Source organism: Hypoxylon trugodes (genome assembly GCF_022578975.1).
Source record: "Hypoxylon trugodes strain CBS 135444 unplaced genomic scaffold F4822scaffold_8, whole genome shotgun sequence".
NCBI lineage: Eukaryota > Fungi > Ascomycota > Sordariomycetes > Xylariales > Hypoxylaceae > Hypoxylon > Hypoxylon trugodes.
The window spans coordinates 87284-105979 of record NW_026250023.1 but is presented as its reverse complement, the minus strand read 5'-3'; the positions used below and the strand labels follow the sequence as shown (position 1 = coordinate 105979).

Here is an 18696-nt window from a genome sequence, read left to right as displayed (position 1 = left end):
TTATAAATCAGGAGTCCATACCTACCTACCTAACTACCTACCTAGGCAGACTTCCTTCTCGGTGGTCTATGATGTCTGCTTGACATTAACAATTCGGTAGTTATCATGCCGTCCATATATATTCTGCGGTGATGCGAATTTATAGCCTAATTAGACATCACCTGACATCGTCGTCCATCTAGATCCCCCTTTCCTGGCTTGCCAAGTGGGGTTGGCTTTTTCTCATCTTCATCCAATCGACCGTTGGTTGTATATTGTAGGAGGATGTCCCTCTCTACGATGATGATAAATCGTTAGGATCTTTTGAACAACTATACATTCCAAGGTTGCCATTATAAACGTTCTTCAGCAGAATTGAATAGCAAGCAATAGAAGGTAATGATGAAATAAAGTAAAGTGAAAGCCGGCTTGGGTGCGAAAAATAGAAGCCCAAATGCACGTTGGCTCGATTATCTGCATTATTAACAGCTCGAAGTAGTATATGTTGGTGAGAATATGGTAAGTCCGCTAAGCCGTGCGGAAACTAATACTTGATAGGCATAGAGGGACACTTTAGCAATGCTGATCAGGGGTGTAAAATCCTTGGCGATACCCAAGAGTTTGGTTCGATTTGGCCCCATACATATGATCTGGCTTAGAAATACCGACACTTAATAACGATTGTGACTTCGAATCGATTGGTTACCCCTTGTTAGATTTTTCGGACTTGAAGCTAAACAGCTAAACACCTAAATGCAAGCGAGTCAATAGTGGCCACTCACCTAGATACCTGCGTAGACATCTAGATAGAATTGAAGGTTGTATATGAGTAGATAAGCGACGTGAAAGAACTTAGGGCATGAATAGAATTCCATGTCTATATTGGCAACTTCCAGGTTTCTAATACTGGTCTTGACATAGTGAGGTAACATAGTCAGGGGCTAGTTGGGAGATGGGATAACCCACCTAGGCGCGTAACAGAGATGCTGCACGGCACAGAACGCTGACACTGCATAAATATAGGCACCTACATTAGTAGAATGTGCCCGAAGTAGCGTAGACGAACCCAAATGGAGTTAAGACATACCAAATATGGTAGACGACTAATACGTTACCCGGCTTTATAGAATACTATCACCGGAGCCCCGACTTAGGAAGAGGTGGTTCGTCACTTCGGTGCCTATGCACGATGATAATCTTGGCTTGCTGTTGAGTATAAAACCGCGTTCGAGGGAATTGTTCTTGATGGTGTTTTGTTCTATATCTTCAGAACATCCAAGTCCTTCACCGAATCAACAGCCCAAGTCAATCAGTTAAGAAATCGAAGCAAGCTTGTCGCAGCTATGACGTCGAGAATCAATACTATCCTTATTATCGGTGCTACCTCTGGTCTAGGTGAAGCATTTGCCCGTCGTTTCCATGCCTTGGGTAAGACTGTTATCGCCACCGGTCGTAGGCAAGCCAAATTAGACGCGTTGGCGCAAGAGCTGAAAGGCCTCGAGACTCGCACGGTAAGTCGGACGTGTAACCCTGGGATTTGCCGCATACTTTGACTAACTGTATTTGATAGTTTGATATTTCCGATCTAGACTCCCTACCCGCCAATGTTGAGAGTCTCCTAAAAGACTTCCCCAATTTAGATTCGGTCGTTATCAATGCTGGGATTCAGAAAAATTTCAGTTTCTTCGACCCTGCCAGCATCACTTCTGAGACGATTATCAATGAGATCAACACGGACCTAACAGGGCCTACTCTTCTTGTTCGCTTATTCGTACCTCACCTAGCTGAGTTGGCAAGGGTTGGGACCAAGACGAACTTGTTCCTCACTAGCTCTGCGTTGGCATATGCACCTTTCAGCTTTTATCCAGCTTACTGCCCAAGTAAGGCTGGTGCCCACACGTTGGCTAAGGTCCTGCGACAACAATTAAGTAACGCGCCAGATGAAATAAAAAAGAATATGAATGTGGTAGAAATCGTACCGCCATATGTAGATACGGGTTTGGATGGGGAGCATCGTGACGCCGTGAATGACCTACAAGGTGGTCCTGAGCAGGCGTTCCCTCCTATGTTATTGGAAGAATATATCGAGAAATTCTTCGAAACCTTGGACCAACTTGAACCCGATGGATCTATTAAGAAAGAGGTTGCTGTTGGGTTCGGACAACTTGTTGTGGATACTTGGCGAGGTAGTTTTGGAAAATTGCTGGAACAAGTAGGCCTCCCAGCTTAAAAACTCCAAGATAGAACTTCATGATAGATCGATCCTGTTAGAATAGAATAACGTGCTCGTTACTTTCTAAAAAAGATATTGGAATCAAGGAGTAATGAATATTAATAACGTGTATTTCGTAGTGTGACGACGATTCAGAATCATCATTTCGGAAGAGATCCGATGGCCGATGGATCATAGAAATTGGTGGATCGGATACATCCGATGCAGAAATGAAATTGCGCAGTCTCATCGGAGTTGAACATTCCTCGCTCTACGTCTCCATTTCTATCCACACGCCTTTTTTTCTATCACGAAAAGTATGGCGCCAATCTTCGAGATGGTTGTCGCGAGTCCGCCGACTTTTTATCAGCATAAATGATCATCATAGGATATTAACTGCGACCACGCTGATTAGGTCGATTTCGGAGGAATACTTGATCGGAATGGTGTCCGAAAAACGATATTAGGTGTTTCGCTCTTCGTGTATACATGGTGTATAAAAAGCAATTGTTCCGAATAGTAAGAATGAGAGCCTAGAACGCACACTAATTACAGGATTTCTTCGAACAATATGCTCCCCGACATCTATCGCAACATTTATAGCTGGTAGGAATATTGTAAATGTAAATTGTAGTTCAGTTTAAAAGGTGAATTTATTCCGAGTGTTGGAGATTTGCTGAGTCAAGTTTAAACTATTTCGCAGATCATCTCCGCTGGTTTCGAATTGGAGTATCGGAGAAATCGGAGGTAACTTTAGAGCATTACACTTAGGTAATTAGCGACAAGAGGCATACTTCACTCAAATAAATACAGGCTTAATCTTCAGGATTCTGTATTTTGAAAAGAGCAATAAACTGTCTAATTTCCTCACGCCGAAAGTATTAAGGCATTGCCGCAAGCTAATGCTCGTAGAAATCTAGCTAATAGTACAGGTACACAATCGGCGATCGGATCGTTTCATACCACTTACGTCACCACCATTCTTTTGCTTTTCTCCAAATTTCCCCAACTGACGGCTTGATCTAGTCCACTCTGGCTCGCTTCTTAGACTCGCCATTTCCGTTAGCATGACCATTCTTGACCGCATCTCCTTGGGTAGAGAAGTACTCGAGGCTTCCCTTGGGGTCCGCCTTCATTCCCTTGGAACCGTTTTGCCAACCAGCAGGGCAAACCTCGCCATGCTCATCAGTGAATTGGAAGGCTTGGACAAGACGGATGGTCTCTTCGACGTTGCGACCGACGGGTAGATCGTTGACGGTGATCTGTCGGAGGACACCCTTGGGGTCGATGATGAAAAGACCACGAAGGGCAACACCCTCACCCTCAATCAAGACACCGTAGTCGCGTGAGATCTTGTGAGACTTGTCGGCAACAAGAGGAAGCTGCAAGTCAGAGCCGAGTCCACCTTGCTTGCGCGGTCGTTCAGTCCATGCTAGGTGGGAGAAGTGAGAGTCGGTCGAAACACCGAGGACGGTGGTGTTAATCTCCTTAAAGCGGGGCAGGGCATCATTGTACTGGATAATCTCGGTCGGGCAGACAAAGGTGAAGTCGAGTGGGTAGAATAGGAGGACGACCCTTTAAATGAGTTAGTTGGGAATGCCATCTCCACATCCAAATATCACCATTGTGATGATAGGACAACCAAGATATATGGGTGTTGTATGAAGAGAGAAAGGGATAATGAAATGGAATCAAACATACCACTGGCCGAGATAATCCGACAGAAATATCCTTGAACTCGCCGCCAGGGAAAACGGTAGTTGCCTTGAAGGCCGGAGCCGGGCGCTGAACGAAAGCAGAAGACATGATGGAAGATGGAAGTGATGACGTTGATTGTTTGTGTCTATCTTTCTGGGGATGATTATTTATTGATTGATGATGGAAAATGGGTGCTAAGTAAAGTTCAGGATAAGTAAACTTGGGTTAAGTGAAGAAAAAAAGGTTAGGGAAGTTCTTATCTCTCATTCAAAAGCTGGAAGCAAACGCCGGGGGGGTCGTGCGTAAAGTGAGTACCCGTCCCTACCTATTTCCCAGCTTTCATTTTCATGGATGCACCTACCCACGCAACTACCACAGCAATCTCCACTGTCCCACTGATTCCACTTGCTACTCCTTATCATTATTTCACTAATCCCAACTAAGACAACTAAGGCTCTGTCACCATCGCGTGATTATCGTTCGTCCCTTCCAGCAAACGCGTCTGCCCCACCTACATTTTCCTCTCTTGATACATGTAGATGCCCCATTGTTCTTATGCATCGAAAGTAAATTGACCAATCAAAAGTTTAATGTGCTACGGAATGCCTCTTTTTGGTTAGCATCGTCAGGGGATTAGAAGGATAATCCTATGAATTACAAGGGGAAAATCTAAAGAGGCTCTAAGTGGACCGATCGCGCCTTATGCTAAATAATGAACGGGATTAATGAGATATCCATTTTTTCTGTTCGCAAGGGTTACCTTAGCCCAATTCTTTTTTTTTCTCCCCCCTGGCATCACTGACTTTATTACCTGCCTCATCAGCATGTAATTCGTTCCCATCGTGACGGGACTTGGCGTTAATTCTCCGATTTCGGAGGTAGATCAAAGCAAGTCTCAGTTGTGTGTATCGCGCATTCTACCAAATACCTACTTTCATATGATCCCGATAGATCCGATGATAAGATTATCTAGCATACCATATCCATGTTAGTCGCTGCAGGTCGTAAAATTTGCACCATCAACGTGGCAGTGGGCGCTTCAGTTCCCGGCAACTAGGTACGTGTTACCATCCTCTACGATAACAAGACTATCTGAATACTAAGCCTGAATTGAATGTTTGGGTATGTCAAATCATTGAGGTTGTCCCAAATAGCAACTATTACATCATCTAGCTTGACTTGATATGACATGTCGCTGACCCATTCTTCCATATCACACCATGAAATAACTAGGGAGGGTGATGGTCCTAAGTAATTGGACCCCTGAGGATACCAAGTATGCCTTCTCTTTGCCCCACCTACACATACATCGTATTGACGCTTCATAAACTAAATGGCTGGATTCTGCTGTAGGAATTCCTGAAGGGTTGTAGTGCGCAGTCCCAACTTATCGTTGTCAAGCGTTTTCAAGGACCAGGTTCCCTCCACGGTATATAATTGGTAGAACCAACCGATGTATAACCAAAAGTTTCGCCGAGATCCTTCCCGCCGTGCTTGGAGTGCTCTCTCCCTCAAATCTTTCGCATTCCCCATAACCTCTGCGTCTACATCAACCCCCTTTACCTCCCCATAGGTGGCAGCGATCTCTTTTAGAGTGTTAACACCAGAACAGAGACGCCAATATCCTCCTTCAGCAGCATCATCACGTTGTATAAGCTCCGCGGCAAACTCCGCCGCATCCCGCTCAGTAGTCCAATGCCAAGGCTCATCCCCTGTGCCCCAAATTTCAAGCCTTTTACGCTCTGGATCCCATAATCCCGAATTACGAGGCGAGAAGTCTCCATGGCCGGGCGTCGCAAAGAATACTTCGGCGAAGACACCGGTGAAGATATAGATGGGCTTTATGTCGGATGTCAAATCGACATGGTTTTGAAAGGCAATGAAAGGGTCATAACCCTCATGTTGGCCGAGTTTGAGAGTAGTCCAGTCATAGTTCCAACACGCAGCGAAGAAACGCTTTACACCCGCTCGTTCCGCGGCGCGCAAGAGTAAGAGCTGACCTTCGAGTGTTAGCTCTGGTCTTCCACTATAGGCGTTGATGATGGCATCGACACCGGCGCAGCCACGATCTAGCGAGGCGATATCATCGTATCCAGTACTCTGCACGACACTTTCGAGCCTTGATAGAACTTCGGGCGACAATTTGGCAGAAGCATTACGAGCTAGCGCCCGAACTTTATGACCTCTAGCCAGAAGGCTATCAATAAGATGGCGACCAATATTGCCTGTGGCACCAGTAACAAGAACCAACATGATGCTAAACAATGGGAGTTGAAATTGGTTAGCAATAAGATGTGGCGGGTTCAGCGCGGGGAAGCATATCGATTTATAATACGAAGAGGATTGCCCGAGAGTGACGTCGGTGTTCGGCGCTGCATATCCAATAATATCCGAGGCATTACCACCACATGAGACACACCATCATTCGCGAAGATGGTTGAATTACTAATTCTATTTCATGATGGTAGTTTATTTTGGTCGCAACGAATCCTATACGGCGCCCCAAGGCATGGTAGATACCACTCACACGATGTCAGTGGCTTGAGGATATGAGTGCATTATCATGAATAATCCTGCGAGCGCATCCCTAGCCTGCCTAGATGATTCCAATTTTCAATTCTCGAGGACTATCAGATTTGAATTATTCGATAAAGCTCAGCGGGCGATTCGATGACATTCTCGGAGGTACTCCGGGTACGTACCTCTTTACTCCCACTTGTGGCTTACACAATCAATCAATAGGGGGTAAAGGAAAACATTAACAGTATCGGTATGTTCAATATGCGTTGAATTGTAAGAATAGCACCGCTAATACCTAGGCATAGCTATGGTAGACTTGGTATAAATTATTTATCGTTAATTTTTACGTTACCCATTGCCGCTCTGATAAGATGGATATCCACGATATATGCCCAATAATTACAAAAGAAAAATCATATGATGACTGTGACACCTTTTCCCTACGATATTGTTCTCCCACTCAATAGAATTTGTCGACCTTCTTCCCAACCCCGATGAGCAGCGATCTCAGTTATCGTCATTCCGGAATCATCCCTAACATTAAGATCGACGCCCGCCTTGTCGATAAGGAGCCTAAGGATTTCCGGGTCGCCGTTCTCGATGGCCTGGATGAAAGCATTGTGGCCACGGTATATCTTATTTGGATCCGCGCCATGCTTCAAAAGTAACTCAATAATTTCCGTATCAGCTCCGTGTACTCGTCGCAGCGCCTTGACGATCGGCAAGTGCTCTCCGGGCGCATTAACATCAGCACCAGCTTCCTCCTATTGGATGTGGACATTCGAATCAGCAAAATATACGACCAATCTCTCTTCAAGATGCGGGGGGTTAGCTTACCAGTAGGAAGTGTACGATATCCTTGTGATCCTCACGGATAGCTGTGGTTAATGGCGAAAAGACACCGCCATTACGGTCCTCCACACTAACACCAGCCTTGAGGAGTAGCTTTACACTCTCAAGCTGGTCGGCTACGACAGCCATCTCCATGACACCCTTAAAGGCACGTGGCTCTGCTAATGCAGGTAATAGACGCTTAAGAATTGTGGGTTGGCTCACAGCCATGCATACAGGCCAGTTCTCGCCTCTAACGTTAGGATCGGCGCCGCGGGATAAAAGGAGATCCTATTCATAAACACAATACACATTAGTACATGGTTACTAGTCCGATTGATGAAATGTTCTTACCACTAAGTCGGGACGATTTTCCCGAATCGCAGTAGTCAATGGTGTAGCACCGGTCTTGGGAGTCTTGTGGTTAGGCGACACTTTTCCGGTGTCCAGCAACCAGTATAGTGCTTCGACATTCTTAAACTGTACTGCAGTTTCGAGAACACCCTTGGGAGTGTTGAGATCGGCCCCAGCGGCTACCAATGGGGCAAGATACTGAGTTCGATAATGTGTTACGCACTTGAATGCCGGATATTCAGCACTCGGCACGTTGGGATCTAAGTAATATTGGAGTTAGAAGTTGGTTTGCTTCATGCAGGCCTTGAGAGTGTGGATGACTTACCTGCGCCATTCGCGAGGAGCAACTCAAATATGTCGGCACGATTATCGCGAATAGATGAGCAAAGTGGTGTATAGATGCCATCCTTCTTGGCGTTCGGATCGACGCCGGCTTTTAGCAATACACGCACGGAGTCTATGTTGTTGATAGAAGTCGCCAATTCCATAATACCAGGGGCTTTCTTGGGGTCCGCGCCACGAGAAAGGAGTAAATCGAGGATACGAGGTAGCCCCGCAGCCGGCCAAAGCCTACGGAAGACTGATGTTAGTGATTTTCCTTTTGTCCCCCTCCATCCCCCATTTCCCCGAAAGTCGCGATAATTCAGTTGTCACTTACTTTAAGCACGTTAGCAGATGTCCGAAAGGGAATAAACAAGTAAACGTGGAGCTTCATTTACGTACCATATGCTTTGGTCCGGGAAGATTCGGGTTGGCTCCATGATCTAGCAGGCTTGTAACAATCTCGAGACGACCCGATTGAATAGCCTCAAATAGTGGGGTGTGACCTTCTCTATTCTTGGTATTGGTATCTGAGCCATATTGAAGGAGCATATCGATAATCTTCTTCGTCCTCTTCTTTATGATAGCTGTCATCAAGGCAGTGTCACCATTGATCATAACATGATTGACATCACCACCATACATAAGAAGTATGCGAGTCAACTCGAACTTGTCTTCAATCACGGACATAATAAACGGTGTCTCGGACTCGGGTCCCGCTGCGAGGTTCGGGTCTGCACCGTATCTATAATAAACACCCAGCCATTAGTAAATATTCTTTGATCCCCCTTTTGGTGGGGGCGAGGTTACAAGACCCTGAATCCGTTCACACCAACGTGTACGGGTTCTCCTGAGGTGGAACTTACTTCAGTAGCATAATAAGAGCGTCCCTGAATGATTCTTCAACAGCCAAATGTAAAGGAGTGATATTGCGGTTATCCGGAGCGTTCGGATCAGCTCCGAAAAGTAAGAGAATGCGAACAGTCTCCGAGTCGTGACGCGCAATTGCTTGGTTTAAGATGTGCACATCAGACCCATTATTTGGAGAAGCGCCTCGATCTAATAATTGTTCGGCTAACTTGTGATTCCCTGAGTCGACGGCGGAGAATAGAGCTTCTCTTAATGAGGAAGTATCGCTTCCTGCTGTATTCCTTGGACTCCACCGAGGCATAGCAAGAGGATCAGCCTTCAAGCGAACGACTTTGAAAGGTTCATATGAATCCATTTCCTCAACTAGTGTATCGACTTCCGTAATACCACCAGATGCCGCAGTGCTGTGAGCGACAGAACGGCCCATAAGATCGGCTGTTGTCGAGACGACACGTTCTCGAGCGCCACGAGAAGAAGAAGCCGCACTACCGATTGTGTAGTTTGATATTGATGGCTCCCGCTGGATCTCGGGTAATAAATGAGCAACCGGATGATGGACCTCTTCACGCGTTCTGAAAGAAGAATGATCTGTGACCGAGCCTTTACTTGGAGGGGCAGGTGGTGGTAAAGGCCACCCGGAGGGTATCTCTTCTACTTGATGAGTAACGACAGTATTGTTGCTGAGAGACTTTAGCTTTGTTATACCGGCTACAGTCTTTCCTCTCGACATGCGCTCGAGCGCGGCAGCAAGGCCGACATAACCGATACCGACAGATTCGTCAACCTTTGCGTCTCCCAAAGACCATTGAAAGACGAGTGCGCTCATTCTTAGCGCTTCCCTGGTCTTTGCTAAGTTCTCCCTCATTTTTTCAACATCGTTATCGGCGAACATCTTGCGCCACCCTTTTTGGATTTTCCCGACAGTACCCTTCTTCTCATATTCTAGGAGGCGGCTCAACATGTGATCGAGAACCTGAAAGTCGGTGTTGGTAGTCCTAAACTTCTTCTCGAGCTCCGTGATCATCTCGGGTGGGAACCTTTGGTTGCTCCTAGAGCACTCCGTCAGACCAGCCTCAAGCGACCACATTATTCGACATGTTTCTAGGAAATCTTGTGCTAGATCATCGAACTGATGTCCATGCTTTTCGACGGTACCAACATATTCGAGCATATGTATTGATATTTTGTTGCCAAGGACCGTGGCCTTGTGGCAAAGGCCAACGACTGATTCGATAGAGGGGGCCATATCGGATTCCAAAAGAGAGTAAAACAATGGCTTGTCTGATCTGGGGTATCTCCTATGGGACAATTGATGGCAATAAATACCAACAATCCTCCACGCTGGAGTATTTCCCCGCTCGCGCTCGAAAGGAAGGGATACTTCGTGAAGAGATCAAAGCTCGAAAAAGACGTCCAAGTCACCTTTGGTGGATGATGATCGGGCGGGGGACATTTATATGGAAGATTAGAGTCTCAGTTCCTGTGGATCTCTCGATCGTGCTAAGGAACTCGATGTGCCACGATAAGTCCAATGAACCATGAGATCTTCACCTAATCTTAGTTCCTCGGCTGTATACAGATTTGTAAACTTCTCCCTTGCACCAGTCAATGCGGCTGACTAGTTCGCATTTGATAACAGGTTTACGCCCTAGGACCCAAGGATCAGCCCTGCATGGCCTCTATTCGATTTAGACCAGGCCGATGCACCTGCATCGCAGTTGATTTGCTCTCTTTGCATGTTACCATGTATGTGTCTATACTGTACCTTACCCAGACTCCAGCTAACTTAGCTTACATCAGGTACCAAAGTATACCAGGGAACCCGCTGTCACTGCCGAAACTTGATCTACCACTAATTGGTCTGTAATACGAACGGAGGTGTGAAGAATAGCTTACTAATTAAATAGTATAGGCTTGAAGTATCCCACTAGAGGGAGTACCACGTGGTAATAGTTCCGTCTCGGCTCTCTTTCAGTATAGTCTTAGTATAGTCTGAATAAAACTTATTCAGGTACCGTGACAGGAAAAATAAAAGATAGACGCCCGTCGATTTACTCTCGGTATCATCCCACTACCATAATTGATAGTATCCTGGCTCTTGGAATTTGTCGAAACAACCCTTGCTCACCGAGGATATATCTAAGGAAACGTCCTATAACGACAACGTCATACGCGCACTGATTCAGTATTTGGAAAGTACCTACTTGGATTATTCCATCGAGGACACCTCAAACGACAGACTAGGTCTTCTTACCATCCCCATGGACAACCCCTGGTTCTTGGAGGGGTGGTTTCCCGCTACGGATATAGCCCCTCGCTAGTCAAGGTCCAATCGAAGCTAGGAAATGTGTAGAAGTATCCGGAATCCATTCGCCTATTAGTTCCTTTTGTGTAAGGATATCATTATCGTAGGGCTGTACAGCTGTTGTTGAATACATGTTTGCTACTGCCCTTCGGTGTCTGAGCTAAATAATGTTACACGTTTGTCATCCAAGGGGGTTGATATCATTCTTTTATGCGCCGTTTTCTACGTACGAAGGGGGTTATTATCATGAAAGAGTCAGGGAGACGAAGAGATAGGATTTACGAGCATTACTTAAACCCCTAAGGCAACTTCGGGGATAGTAGGGGAAAACTAACAAGACAGAAAGATCCCACCCACACCACGCTAAACATGCATCGGGTTCAAATCCGAACGCGAATCTCATCGCACCGGTGCCTTGGCATTTGTTAGAAGCTTAACTACTTCGGTAATTATTTACTAATTGTGGAAGTCCTTTCCAGCGTATAGCTCCGTAGTTAGCCTATCCTCATTCTATAAACTCCGACAGCAAAGACGTAGTCAAATGTCAAAGCGCTATACTACATGCTGTTATATGAGAAAGGTCTTGGTACCTTTCGACTAACCATTCTTGGTTAAGATAGTGCTATACTAGAGACGTGGACGTCTAGATTTTTCGCACACCTCACACCGATTCGCCGATCTCTAAATATGAGTGCGCAATGGATCCCGGTAGACCGGACCTAGACACCTATTTATTGATTTGCGGCCGCTTATGCAGAGAGAGTAGGGTCGGCAACTCCGAAGGTTCCTAACCCTCAATGAATTAGAAGCAAACTGATTTGAGAGCAACGTAGTTGGATGATGGAGATGATAACGTAATTGGCATTTTTCCTATTCCAGTCACGAGCCTAGTCAAAAGGGCAGCTTGCTCTCTTTGGTGCTGGAAAAGCTTTCTCGAATAAAGCCATGAAATTGAGTAATAAATCGTCACTCCCTTCACGAGCAATCGCGAAAAGTCCAAATGGCTGGCCATTGCTATCGAGTCTACCGAGTGGCACAGTAGCAATAGGCCACCCAGCACAAGCTGCGTAAGACACCATCGTTGAGTCAGATGGAGCCAAAACTATATCTAGTCCGTCGGCCATGGATTTCTCCAGTTCGTTTATGGCAATACGCCGGAGTTCAGAGAGGACTTTGTTGTGACGTTGCTCTGTCATTTTATTGTCTCTTGACTTAATCAGTTCTGTTTGAGTTTTATATGCTATTTGTCTTGTCAGTGGTATGTTACTCCCCTATCAATAAATGAACTGTGGAACACTGACGATCAGGTAAGGATATATCTGCGTTCTGTTCGTTCCACTTAATGATGTCGTCTAGCGAGTTAATGCTCGTAGTGCGATCGAAATTGGTTAGAAATTCTTCTATCTCCCTAGGGAACTCGTGATCTAGCACACTTATTAGGAACTTTCATATTATTTCAAAAGGACTGCTTATATGCTCATCTTTCGTACATGCAACAGTGCCCAGGTTGTCTTCATCGACCTTTAGAATATCTCCGCCGGGAATATTTAGAGGAAATATTACTTTAGCACCCTTGGATTCAAGAACGTGGGGGACGCTCTCATATATGATCTTCTATTCTGGAGTTAGTCAAACATCCTGGACAACTTGACAAGGATAGGTGGGAAATATCTTACCACTTCTGGTCGACACCATTTCTCGATAGCATGTGCTACACCCCAAGTATTCGTAACTACACCAACACCAAGATCCGACCAGGATCGTGCCGTGAGGGATGAGAGTCTCTCTGATACTGGCTTTGGCTTGGCCTCTCTCACGATGGCATCCGTGAGTAGCGCAAGATCATATGGGGTTGTCCCTAAAACCCCAATACTGTCGAATGACTCGCTCAATTTGAAAACACCTTTGGTAGAGACGGACCCAGGAGTCAGCTTCATACCATAAAGACCGCAGCAACTTGCCGGATAAACGGTCGAGCCTGCCGTCTCCGTGCCGATCCCGATAGAACAGAATCCCGCGGCGATACTGGTTGCCGGGCCGGATGTGGAACCACCACATGTCTATATACACTCGATTAGATGCAGGTTCATACTGCCCTGTATAACTTACCGGCTGATCTTTTTCGCTTAAGTGAGGCATTTTGTGAGCCGATAATGTCTGGCCCATGTATGCACTCCAGCCGATCGGTGTATCATTTGACCTAAATAGTATCTAGTTAGAATGAACTTGGGAACCACGCCGGTTTCGTATCAGGGTAGAAGATGTAGACGTACTTCAGTCCGCAGGATTCCTATAGAGTATTAGACATAAGTATTTGTAACAATTCGATGTGTCGAGGCCATACCGTCAAATTACCCTTGCCTAAAATTATCACACCATTTTCGATGAGCTGTATTCGGGTTTAGTTACCTTCTAGACGAGAGAAATATTGCTCATGATACCTGGTTTACTAGTGGTGCATTTTGTTTCCCCTGCATCGCGCCAAAGACGTGACTACCAACGGTTGTTGACATCCCTAGGTCGGGGCCGGTGACAATACAGTCCTAGAACGTGAATACGTTATTGATATACATTTAATGTTCAGATTTTGGAAAGTATACCTTAATTATAATGGGTATTCCGTGTAGCCCGCTTCGTACTCTACTATACTTCCGCTCCTCATCCAAGCGCTTTGCTGTCTCTAAGGCCAAGTCACGATCTAGTATAGATATAACCGCATTGAGGCGCATTCCATTGGTGTTGTGTTTCTCAATCTGATTAAGAAACTCTTTAACAAGATGAACACTGGTGATTTCCCCGGCCGTAAGCCTCTGTTGCAACGTAAAGGCGGATGCCTGCAGAATTGATGTGGACATGGTCGTACTTCTAGTTGGAGCTTAGCATCAAATTGAGAACGTTCTTTTGGCAATCTATGAGGGGTGCGATGAAGGTCTTGAGTTATAATGCCCTATTTGGTTGCCTGCTTCAATGTTGTTAGTAACAGCCTCCGAAATAGGGGTAAGTTGCGTACCATAGTAGGCAGCTCTATGTATAAATATGCATAACTATAAGCGAGAACTGTTCATAAAAATGTGCTGGTGCCAATCATGTGATATCTTATCTTTTGCCAGAGATATCCGAGATTGTGGCTTGCTTACATGAGGTACTCAGGTACATACCTAATGAGGAGATGTGCATGTCCAGCCCGAAGTGATGATTCTCAAATCATAACAACTTCATGTATCCTTCTCTCAGTATATTAGCTATTTAGATCTTGCAAGGGTTCGACTTTCATAATGGCTCAAACGTATCTTATGTGGGTTGCTGGTAAAGAGAAGCCAGGCCAAGAAGAGCTGTAAGTTGCGCAGTCTCCGCGTCGCATGCCTTGGGTAATTGACGAGACTCAGAATACCGATTGAAGATCCTGCAACTGGTGAAATATTCGCATAGTAAGTACCTATATCAGAATACTGGTTTTTAAAGCGTGTATTTTTCATAAATTGTTGAATACTTACGTCCTAATGTGATATCTGCTCTCTTCCATTAGCTCTCATGCTGCCTCTACCTCCGATGTCGAGAATACCATCGATCTCGCCCATGCAGCCTTTAAATCCGGCATATGGTCTAAATCTTCGCGCCATCATCGGGCTGATATTTTGGATAAATGCGCAATCCTCCTTACTGAATGGTTACCAGATTTCATTGCGCTTGAGGTGCGACAGACCGGCCGCGCGATCCGGGAGATGAAAGCACAAGTGCCGTCTTTAGTACGTTGGTTTAAATACTATGCATCGCTTTTACGAGTTGAGGAACAACCCGTCCTTCCAACCGCAGGGAAGCTGCACAATTTCATCAATCGCGTGCCACTTGGAGTCGTGGTTCAAATTACACCATTTAACCATCCGCTACTCATCGCTGTTAAGAAATTGGCACCTGCGCTGGCTGCGGGGAATAGTGTCATTGTGAAGCCGAGCGAGTTAACCCCACTATCGACGCTTCTACTTGGTCGGATCCTAAAGGAAGCTGACATCCCTGATGGCGTGTTTAGCGTTTTGCCGGGGTTTGGTGCTACAACTGGCAGGGCACTTGTGAAGAATTCGCTAGTAAGAAAAGTTGACGTGACTGGAGGTACGCCAGCAGGCCAAGCGATCGGAGCAATCGTCGGCGGGAATCTGGCAAGGTACACTGCTGAACTAGGGGGAAAGGCACCGCTAATTGTCTTTGAGAAGGCGGATTTGCAACTTGCCGTGAACGGGATTGCATTTGGTAGTTTTATCGCGAGTGGTCAGACCTGTATAGCCAGCACCAGGATTATCGTTGACAACAAGGTCTTGCCAGAATTACTAGAAAAATTAAAGGTGAAGACGGATTCGATAACACAGCGCATGGGTTCTCCGGACAACCCAGAATCGATGATGGGGCCTTTAATATCAGCAAAACAGCTCAATCACGTCGAGACCTTAGTTTCCGAGGCTTTGGCAAGCGGCAACGGAAAGGCCATTATTGGGGGTAGCAGGATGCACGGCACCAGCCCTCTCGATAGATTCATTTTTTCGAAGGGCTATTTCTACCAGCCTACAGTTCTCGTGTCAAGTGAGGGCGATAGCCTTCTCAGGACGCGTATCTGGAAGGAGGAGGCGTTCGGACCCGTCATCGTAGTTGTGGGTTTCGATACTGAAGAGGAGGCTATCAAACTAGCTAATGACAGTGACTTTGGCCTTGGGGCAGGGATTTGGACTCAAGATTTGGCGCAGGCTTTCCGCGTTTCTGAACAAATCGACGCAGGAATCACTTGGATAAATACACATCATAGGAATGACCCTAGCAGTTCATGGGGTGGGGCTAAGTCATCGAGTGGTGTTGGAAGTGAAAATGGTATTGATGCGTACCATGCGTACACCACGACCAAGAGCACTATCATCAATTATGCTTCAACTGAAGAATCGCTCGTTGCGGATGATTGGTTTAGCGATAATGCTGCAAAAGTCAGGTATGGTTGAGGAGTATTTAGAAGCACCCTAGGTACCCGAGGCTTACGAGCGTCGGTCTCGTTCTGAAATATACCCATTCTACATAAAGAACGTATCCCATTCCGTGCCAGAGAATCCTATAGACCAAAAATCGTTGGAAGCACCAGGTCTTTGATCTTCTAAGTCTGAAAAGTTATTATCAATGACGGTTCTGCTGGTACCCGTTATTTCGGCAAGGATCATTATAGCTTCAGCTAATGCTTCCTTCCCTTTAGAGTCCATGGCCGGCTCAGCCGGAGCGCCCTCCATTATGGCCTCAATTCCGGCTCGTGTTACAGTGATCCAAAGAAGGTCTTTAACGTTGAGCTGACCGGCTTTGACACGTCTTCTTGTCCAATCTATAGCCTCACGAAGTAATGCCAATAGCTCGATGCTACGAATTCTGTTGCCATTTTGTGTCTGGTTAAATGGTACGACTCCCATCCAAGGGGATGTATCATGGATCTGGTATACTGTTGCTGCCAATTCCGCCGCGATGACCATGACAGCTTGCCAAGGTAGTGACCTAAATGAGGCAGAGCCACAGGTAAAAAGCCGAACTGTCTCAATGCAGAAATTCTGCTCGATCCGAAATGAGTCGGATGGGGTTGAGAATGATGGAGGCTCCTGTGGTATGGGTAACTGTGGCAAGAAAAATGATGTAAGTCTTAAAGCTGTGTCGGCACATATAGTTCGGGAGGAGTAAAACTGGGCCGGATCGCTAGACGCTCGAGGCATATATGCTATGTGCAAGGCAAAGATATAGCGACTAAACATGAGTTCGCAGTACTGCTGCTGAAACTTTCCGGGCTGTGGTCGAAGAGAATGTAGCGACTTGATCAATGAACGATATTCTGTCATTAATTCTGAACTGAGTCTCAAAGTCTCCTCGTAAGGATTGTCTGGTTTTATCCCATTAACGTATTTCGCAATAGAAAGTCGTGATGCGAATGTCCGACCTAGCGCGATTTGAATAGATGTATCAGTAAATTCAGACGCTTCATGTTGTATGAATTCACCACATTTATCAATCTCAAGCTCGACATCGTTTAGGTTCAATGGTAAGGTACAATCGAAATCGTCGGATGGGAGCATAGATGACCCACCAGCATCAACGCCAGAGTCCAACGCGAGCTCGAGTATCGTTGCCCATAATCGTCGTCGTATTTCGATCTCGAATCGGGGCATATTCGGAAGCCTTGTTGGATCGCGATGTAGACCAACGGTCATCGCAACTCTGACCAATGCGCTCGAGTTGATACAGATTTGGTGTTCTTGCATATGCTGAGCTGTTTGTTGGGCTAAGTGCAATAGGCACATTGTTTGAATACCGAAAACTGTTAGGCGAAGCTTTCCTGATGATTGAAGCCAGTGTTCCGCTTCCCCAATCCATTGAAGAGCTTGGGGACGAAGCGAGAATATTTCATCGTAGAAACAAGCGCCGATACAGAGACAGAGTTGCAATTGAACCATATAAGCCGAGTTTGCCATGCTAAGATTCTCCCAAAGGGCATCGTACGCGCGCTTGAATGTGGGAACATGAATGATCCGATATATAGTCTCGAAAGTACGGAGGTACGCATCAAGTAAATCGTCTGCTATTACCTTGGTCGGTAAATGTTTCCCGTACTGCCCGGGTGTCCATGAGAGAATACGAGCAGCTTTGATGGATCTAGCGAGTAACCTGCAAGTTACCAAGTCTTGCCAGATAGCTCCTTGACGTCTTAACTGTTCGTCATACCAATCTAAGGAATACGGCAACTGTCCAATCTGTCAGTGAAGGTTCTTAGAACTAGATGCATCTATTGACTTACCAATGTCATCGAAAACATCCAATGCGATTGAGAGAGATATCGCGTTTTCATTATTATCCCGCTGATAGGGTACTTGTCCATATAAGGGGATAATTGGGAACTCATGCGAAGATGCCTAACGCCCGACTGGTTCCTCTTTGTCTGTTCATCCTGGTTGCTGCTATTCGAATCCGTTATAGTAGTACCGTTATCTATAGAAAAGGTTTCGTTCGGGCCAGGTTCGCCCTTGGAAGCGACTGTTACCGCCAATGAAGCCCCTATTGAAGATGACTTCCATACTTCGCGACGGGCGAATATCTCGTGCCCTGGGCTTTCTTTCACAACCCCACCGCTCGCCAAGCTGCTTGAACCTTTGGGTGTGGCTTCATCACTTTTCGACGCGTTTTGTGGGGCGACACTGGCAGTGGGCTCGTCTTGTTGTGGGGGGTAAGAACATGCCTTGCTCCTCGAACGCATGCAATTACCACAAGGATGCTGATGGTCACACCGAAGCTTTTTCTTCCGGCATGATAGGCAAGCGAGCGCTCTCCGGGGACGTAGATTTGGTCGGGATCGGGGGGAGCGGTTATCCATAGTTGTCCGAGTACTCGGGTGCTCACTTGAGAATGATGCAAGTCGGGATGGATTGCTTTGGGCGGGCTACATACCTGAGTAACTAAAATAGGCTGAAATTGATCGAAAAAGATAATGTTAAGATGACAAATCTAAGATTGCGTCTGTCATGGACCAGTGTTAAGGTAATTTGACACTTTCAGCTCTTTCATTATCCCTTATTCGTGACTTTACTAGATCCACATCTATTCC

At 46.0% G+C, this 18696-nt stretch overlaps 7 protein-coding genes across 7 annotated transcripts; 2 read left to right on the top strand and 5 right to left on the bottom strand.

Annotated features, from left to right (window-relative positions):
* Positions 1-1322: 1322 nt before the first annotated feature.
* On the top strand, positions 1323-2209 carry F4822DRAFT_431992 (NAD(P)-binding protein; the record flags this gene model as incomplete). The annotated part of the gene is made up of 2 exons (XM_051461568.1): positions 1323-1490; positions 1550-2209. 2 exons carry the CDS (start codon positions 1323-1325, stop codon positions 2207-2209), a joined length of 828 nt encoding a protein of 275 aa, XP_051310915.1.
* Positions 2210-3213: 1004 nt separating this feature from the next.
* F4822DRAFT_431991 (thioredoxin-like protein) lies at positions 3214-3997 on the bottom strand (the record flags this gene model as incomplete). Its single annotated transcript, XM_051461567.1, has 2 exons — positions 3214-3766; positions 3930-3997. The coding sequence occupies 2 exons, from the start codon at positions 3995-3997 to the stop codon at positions 3214-3216; spliced, it is 621 nt and encodes a 206-aa protein (XP_051310914.1).
* A 900-nt stretch (positions 3998-4897) lies between these two features.
* Positions 4898-6659, bottom strand: F4822DRAFT_335332 (uncharacterized protein). The gene has a single exon (XM_051455720.1). It carries the CDS (start codon positions 6140-6142, stop codon positions 5219-5221), a length of 924 nt encoding a protein of 307 aa, XP_051310913.1. The 5' UTR covers positions 6143-6659; the 3' UTR covers positions 4898-5218.
* Positions 6660-6849: 190 nt separating this feature from the next.
* Positions 6850-10031, bottom strand: F4822DRAFT_431989 (ankyrin repeat-containing domain protein; the record flags this gene model as incomplete). The annotated part of the gene is made up of 6 exons (XM_051461566.1): positions 6850-7173; positions 7247-7531; positions 7595-7854; positions 7920-8174; positions 8314-8660; positions 8782-10031. The coding sequence occupies 6 exons, from the start codon at positions 10029-10031 to the stop codon at positions 6850-6852; spliced, it is 2721 nt and encodes a 906-aa protein (XP_051310912.1).
* A 1357-nt stretch (positions 10032-11388) lies between these two features.
* Positions 11389-14083, bottom strand: F4822DRAFT_412151 (amidase signature enzyme). The gene is made up of 9 exons (XM_051458928.1): positions 13691-14083; positions 13532-13633; positions 13435-13479; positions 13364-13380; positions 13200-13290; positions 12767-13150; positions 12581-12704; positions 12392-12514; positions 11389-12330 (listed from the first exon to the last, which is right to left on the bottom strand). The coding sequence occupies exons 1-9, from the start codon at positions 13943-13945 to the stop codon at positions 11978-11980; spliced, it is 1494 nt and encodes a 497-aa protein (XP_051310911.1). The 5' UTR covers positions 13946-14083; the 3' UTR covers positions 11389-11977.
* A 282-nt stretch (positions 14084-14365) lies between these two features.
* On the top strand, positions 14366-16069 carry F4822DRAFT_431987 (aldehyde dehydrogenase; the record flags this gene model as incomplete). Its single annotated transcript, XM_051461565.1, has 3 exons — positions 14366-14424; positions 14477-14518; positions 14617-16069. 3 exons carry the CDS (start codon positions 14366-14368, stop codon positions 16067-16069), a joined length of 1554 nt encoding a protein of 517 aa, XP_051310910.1.
* A 69-nt stretch (positions 16070-16138) lies between these two features.
* On the bottom strand, positions 16139-18348 carry F4822DRAFT_438087 (uncharacterized protein; the record flags this gene model as incomplete). The annotated part of the gene is made up of 2 exons (XM_051462475.1): positions 16139-17839; positions 17893-18348. 2 exons carry the CDS (start codon positions 18346-18348, stop codon positions 16139-16141), a joined length of 2157 nt encoding a protein of 718 aa, XP_051310909.1.
* Between the last annotated feature and the right edge of the window lie 348 nt (positions 18349-18696).

What these genes read in the sequence shown, in the direction of transcription:
- F4822DRAFT_335332 (XM_051455720.1), bottom strand. Translation starts at nt 6,142, where the DNA reads ATGTTGGTTCTTGTTACTGGTGCCACAGGCAATATTGGTCGCCATCTT.
- F4822DRAFT_412151 (XM_051458928.1), bottom strand. Translation starts at nt 13,945, where the DNA reads ATGTCCACATCAATTCTGCAGGCATCCGCCTTTACGTTGCAACAGAGG. An exon ending in AATGGTGTCGACCAGAAGTG is followed by an intron (nt 12,705 to 12,766) that starts GTAAGATATTTC and finishes ACTCCAGAATAG; the next exon opens with AAGATCATATATGAGAGCGT. An exon ending in AGATATATCCTTACCTGATC is followed by an intron (nt 12,331 to 12,391) that starts GTCAGTGTTCCA and finishes CAAGACAAATAG; the next exon opens with CATATAAAACTCAAACAGAA.